At 38.3% G+C, this 5,903-nt stretch overlaps 1 protein-coding gene across 1 annotated transcript in view; it reads left to right on the top strand.

Moving 5' to 3' along the window:
- The window catches only part of LOC104940954 (unconventional myosin-Va), a 21,098-nt gene that overhangs the window by 10,997 nt on the left and 4,198 nt on the right, over window positions 1–5,903 (top strand). Inside the window, exons 19-21 of the mRNA XM_010765975.1 lie at window positions 76–82; window positions 1,614–1,736; window positions 2,339–2,490. Coding sequence (XP_010764277.1) covers window positions 76–82; window positions 1,614–1,736; window positions 2,339–2,490 — 282 coding nt within the window. The remainder of the gene's footprint in view (window positions 1–75; window positions 83–1,613; window positions 1,737–2,338; window positions 2,491–5,903) is intronic.

A 5,903-nucleotide genomic window follows, 5' to 3' on the forward strand; every position in this document is an offset into this window, starting at 1 on the left:
ACAATCTAAGGGACACTTTTAAAGACACCTCATTAACCTGTGTTAACCTGTGTTAACCCTGAGCCTGTTTTTCAGGTCTCACGCTCTAAAATTACATTCCCAGAACAAATGTCCATATCTTCCCTTCTAAAAGGGTTAAATTAATCATCTTTTTTCTCAAAGTAATAATAAACCTGTGAGTTGGATGTAGAAAAGTCAGAATCAATATAGATTCAGAAAATTCAGATTGAACATGGTAAAAAACTGTAAATTATAGTGTCCGTTCAAAAGATATTTTGTACTTATAGTGAAAACTAACCTTGGATGATGGGTTAGTAGACTAAAAGCTTTAGGAATCCAAAGTACAACATATAATAAGTACCCTGTATCAAGATTGATGCAAAACAATTGTTATATTGACCTTGATATTTGACCTTTTTAGACAGATTTAGCAAAGAAAACCCTCTTCTGGGGCCATTTGGGTGGATTTTCCTTATCTCTGGCCCCCCTCCTTCGATTTTCACATGTAACATCTCTTTCTGACCGTTAGAGCCAATGGAATCGAAGGGAAATCCTCCCGCACACACTCATGTTAAAAAAAAAGTGGCGTCTTTGCGCATTCAATCTTTCTACAGAACGTAGGAATGGCCTGCTCTGATATTTGAAAACGGAATTGCAGTTTTATTGCTTATAGATTACCAGAACATTTCAAAGGGGACACAGTCACATTAGATATTAACCTATGGATTAACTACAGCATCGTTTTTCTCGTTTTAATGCCATTGAAGACCAGTTTAGACCAGACAAAGACGAAGGTAAGCCATATTAGCGTTGTGGGCTACCTAGCGCCACTTGTTTTGATGTACGTTTTTGTTGATAATGTTGCGAGTATCTTTCGGGTGTTGAGGTGGGCACCGTTAGATTCTGTGTCTTTACGATCATAAACGATGTGTTGGATGTGCACCTAGGATAAGTAATAAGGGAGCTAGGAGTGATTATCGGTGCAGTAATAGGTTAGCATTTTTTTTTTTCGCTCGGGGCTAATTCAGAGGGTCAATGTTAGCATTGTGTGTTATTTTTGAAAAAAAAAATGAAAAAGATCAGTTAAATTCGTTTTTTCCCGTGATATGGATACAAAAAATATTCATAGTTTATTAAATATTAAAGTTCCTTAGACGTTGTTTCCTGCAAATTACGCGATTTCGGGCCCGGATACGGGTCCGTGGGGCTTAAGAGGGTTTAAGAGAGTTTATGGTTTGCCATGCACGTTCAGATTTAATATGTTTGGTGGGTTTTCTTCATCACTGAAAGGGATTAATGAAATATAACGTTTAAAAATGTTTTTTACATATGACTTTTCTTAATGCCTTTTTATGACATCATAGTATATAGCTTTATTTTGATCGTTTATTGAATGATGTTGAAACATAGTTAAGAGCAGATGAGTAAACACTAATTATATCATTAGATCAAAAGTTCATATAAATAAAGGACCTCCATGATACTGCCCTTTTTATCTCAAGAGGGTAATGCATGAACTTGAGTCCAACCTTACATTATTTAATGTTCTCCCCTGTCTTTTTAGTTTTTGCTGGTGCTGTTGTTTGAGTTGTTTGTGTTGTGATGTTTTCCAGTTCTCCCGTCAGCGTTCACAGCAGAGACTTCCTCCTGTCCTTCCCGATCAAAGCCGGCAGTCACTGGTTTGTTGGAGTGCAGAAAGAAGGATGAAAACAAGCTCATTAAAAACCTCATCACAGGTGAGAGAGTACACAACAAACAAAAACAACTATATGTTTTAATACGTAAGCTTTCATGCTTTTACAAAGGGGCTTTAATTATAAATGACTTCCTATAATCGTATAAAATTGGCGAAATATCCAATCGGGGGATGTTTTTTAAACTTATTTATTCATGAAAATAAATTACAAACCATACTCTGCCTATGTTCACAATGAAGCCTGAGAGACTTTTTCTTGAAGCAGTTGAATTAACACTTGTATAATATAATAATCTACATTGTATTAAATCATTTGAAAGGTTGAACTCAACCACCAGTAATATATTTTTAGAATTAAATTATTCAAGATTGCAATATTTTCTTCATTGGTATTTGTACTGCTTTAAACAGTATCCAACAAGCATCCATCCTTATTTTATTTGCACAGTTTAGGACTGCATCATAGTGAACCCTTGGAGGAAATGTGCCGTTATCATTTGCTTATTTGAAATATACATCAACAACAGAAAAATGTGTATGAGGATAATGTGACACAGAATTACATTTTAACGTCCACTACTTGACCTGTAGCTGACACATCTGACCCTGTACACTCTGCTGCTCTCTCTGTCTGTGGAGCAGACGTCCGAGTGGACAGCGCCCTCTCTCTTCCTCCCGGCCTGCCTGCCAGCGTCCTCTTCCTCTGTGTCCATCAGGCGGACTGCAGCGGGGATCAGACGCAGGCCCGCTCCCTCTGCAGCGCCGCTGTCACCGCCATGAAGGCTGCTCTGAAGGTAACCCCGTTCTGAGTCTGCTCGGTGCACCATGTGGTGGAGGTTTAATGTGTAAGGGCGGAGCACATCATGCCACTTACAGAGAAGTATGGACAAACTGACTTTGAACCACTTTCAAGTCTTGTTGCAGATTCTTTGGACCAACTATCTGTCCCCTAAGGAAAAAGATAAATGCTCGATTTAACATATATTAGAGCATGGGCGTAATTTCCACTGAGGACATGTCCCCCCCACTTTTCAAAATCTCGTTTGTGTCCCCCCCACTTTTCAAATGTGTTTTTTTTTTACGCAAGTGGTCATCGTCACGGAGGAGCGTCTGTTTGTGTGTGTGGCAGGAGCGCAGTTTGTGTGTGAGAGAGAGACAGAGAGAGTTACAGGGGTTGTTGTATCTGGTGCTAGCTCGGAGCTAACAGAGATTAGAATCTTTTTCAACAGATTGTCGGACTGAGAGGCTGAGATAACGTCAGCTCAGGGAGGTAAAGGACTCGCTGAGTGATTGTAAGTTATCTCAGTGGGTCTCAAACGGTTTGGTCCAAACAAATATTTTCCATACTATTTAAATATAAGTTGTTCAAAATAAATAATAAATAATTCCAATGTCAGTAAAAAATTAAAAACAAAGTTTGAATGGGAAGTGATTAGTAAAATATGCATAAATAAAAAGAAAGAATGCAGACTAGGTAAAGATATGAGAGAGGAGTTGATCGGTTGTGAGCATATTCTAATGGTTTTTGGAGTATTGAAATATATACAGTTCTGTTTCATATGAGTGTTGAGAGTTGTATCCATAAATCTCTTAATTTGTGCACCAGATTGATGCTTTAACTTCAATTTAAAGAAAAAAANTGCTCCATCAAGGACGGTGCTACAGGCCGCAAGTCAGTGCACTTACAACTACAATAAGCATGTTAATGTTAATCTAACAGCTCCGGCGATCCACTAGCAGCCCCCCCCCCATTTTGCATTTTGAAATGCTCCCGATTTTTGAGGTCTAGAGGTTGGCAAGTATGATATAAATAATACACTTGCCTTGCCTTGCCTTCATCCCACTGGCTTGAGTCAAAATAAATAAAATAAGAAAGCCTTTTTTTGTTTCACAGCATGGAAATGTTCAGTGTTACAACAGCGATGGGACAGTGCTGATTAAAGGCAAAAATTAAAACATGTGAAATAAAATAGTATTCCGTATGTTTTGCATATGATCAGTGTGATTGAACATGAGCAGTGTGATTGAACATGAGCAGTTTGATTGGACATGAGCAGTGTGATTGAACATGAGCAGTGTGATTGAACATGAGCAGTGATGATCTGTTAATCTTTTGTCTCTTTGGTAATTGTCTGTGTTACTCACCAGATGCCCAAAGGGTCAGATGAAAGCTGGGTACGGAAGCTGTACGACCAACACCTGAGCAGCAAGCCCCACCCTCACTTCCAGAAACCCCGCATGTCCAACAGCGCCTTCGTCGTTCTGCACTTCGCTGACACGGTGAGTGATGAAGGTCAACACAGAGAAACTCTAGGAATACTGTTTGTCTTTGGACTGTAGGATAGTTCCCCAATGAGAAGCCTCAATATGTGAACATGTCTCTTTTTTCCGGTTTATGTTATTTCTAATGACAGTTTTCCTTTTTTCATCAGGTGCAATATGAATGTGATGGCTTCTTAGGAAAGAATCGAGACACAGTCTTTGAGGAGCTCATTAACATCCTCAGAGCAAGTCAGGTAGATATTTTCTATGTATTCTATTTAATTTAGTTTCTATGTGACTTTGTGATCACTGACTTTTCTCTGTGTGTGTTGTCATGTGTGTGTCAGTCCGAGCTGGTGGCTGAGTTGTTCCAGCAGCAGGGAAACGCTTCCTCTGTGGCTAATGGAAGTGTTCGCTCAGGAAAAAGAGCCACCAGAGAACATAAACTGACAGTGGGTTTCCAGGTGAGCTGGTATGACTTTCATCTTCTAATCACTTCATTTTGCATGCAGCAATTTGTCTGTAACGTTTTGTTTTGTTTTCATTGTGTTGGTGTCAGTTCCGACAGTCCCTAGAGATGCTAATGGACACTCTGAACAGCACCACTCCTCACTATGTCCGCTGTATCAAACCCAACGATCTCAAAGAACCATTTATGTATGTCTTTGTTCTCCACAAAATTGCACATTTATGCAATTTGAATTTGTGTTTTTTCTGACACTGAGTGTGCCCACAGCAGCATGACATCCTTTTTTTGTTCCATTGCTTTTTCTTAGGTTTGACCCCAGGAGGACGGTCCAGCAGTTGAGAGCCTGTGGGGTGCTGGAGACAATTCGTATCAGTGCTGCAGGTTTTCCATCCAGGTACTGAATATTTCCTAGACATCAAATCATATACTCTGCAAATTGATACAAAGAAAATTATATTGGAGAGGATATTAGGAGTTGCCATTCTCCTCTTCCTCTTTATTGACGAAAGAAACACATGGAACAGAGTTGAGTTTTTCTTAAACACTTTAACCTTACAGGACTTTACTAGGGATTTCTGTAACTACAGCAATGTGTGGTAACTAGACCATTAACTTCAAGTTCTTTTTTTATTAGAATTATTACTACCTTTGAAGCAGCATTTGATTGATTTGTTTTAGTTTTTTGCTATATGTTCTCACAATTTACTTTGAATGTTTTAGAGACGTAAAACATGCTTGAGATACATGAAATTTTATTGACTTCCAGTATCTTTTAATTAATCTAATAGTATACATAGTGTAAATAGTGTGGTTTTGCTGCTCATCTTTAAACAATAAAACCATCTCTCGAATCTCAAATGTTTCATCAAACGCACCAACATGAAATAAAAAAGGGTAAAAGTGTAACTAAATACTGAAAGCATATTAGTATAAATAATCAGTACTGTAATATGTCTCTTTATATATTTTATTTTTTTAAATGTTGACTTCAGTGACATAATAACTACAGTAAAAATAATGTCAAGTTAATAAAGATTGGACCAAAAGAAAAAGAGGCCTAGTATCCTCCTATAACTATAAAGCTCTTTTCTTTAAAGGTCACCTATTATGCAAAATCCACTTTTTCATGTCTTTTCTATATCAACATGTGTCCCCTCTGTGTGAAGACATTCTGAAAGTCTCAGGAAAAAAGATTCTCTCTCTTTTTGTCCTGATCCATTTCTATAAAAACCTGTCTGAAAATGAGCTGATCAGATTTTGGCCACTTTATGATGACGATTTTTTTGGCTTATGTAACCATTAGCCAATCAGCAACCAGGGTAACCCCCCCCCCCACCGTATCACCTGAATCTCCTCCTAGAGCACCATTGAGTTATTTTTAACCAAATCTCTCTCAGATTTGTATCATAGGTGACCTTTGAGATTTCCATCCCAACCCTTTATCTCCAGGTGGACGTACGAGGAGTTCTTCTGCAG

This window comes from Notothenia coriiceps, unplaced genomic scaffold, assembly GCF_000735185.1.
Source record: "Notothenia coriiceps isolate Sejong01 unplaced genomic scaffold, NC01 NC01_scaffold00002842, whole genome shotgun sequence".
Classification (NCBI taxonomy): Eukaryota; Metazoa; Chordata; class Actinopteri; order Perciformes; family Nototheniidae; genus Notothenia; species Notothenia coriiceps.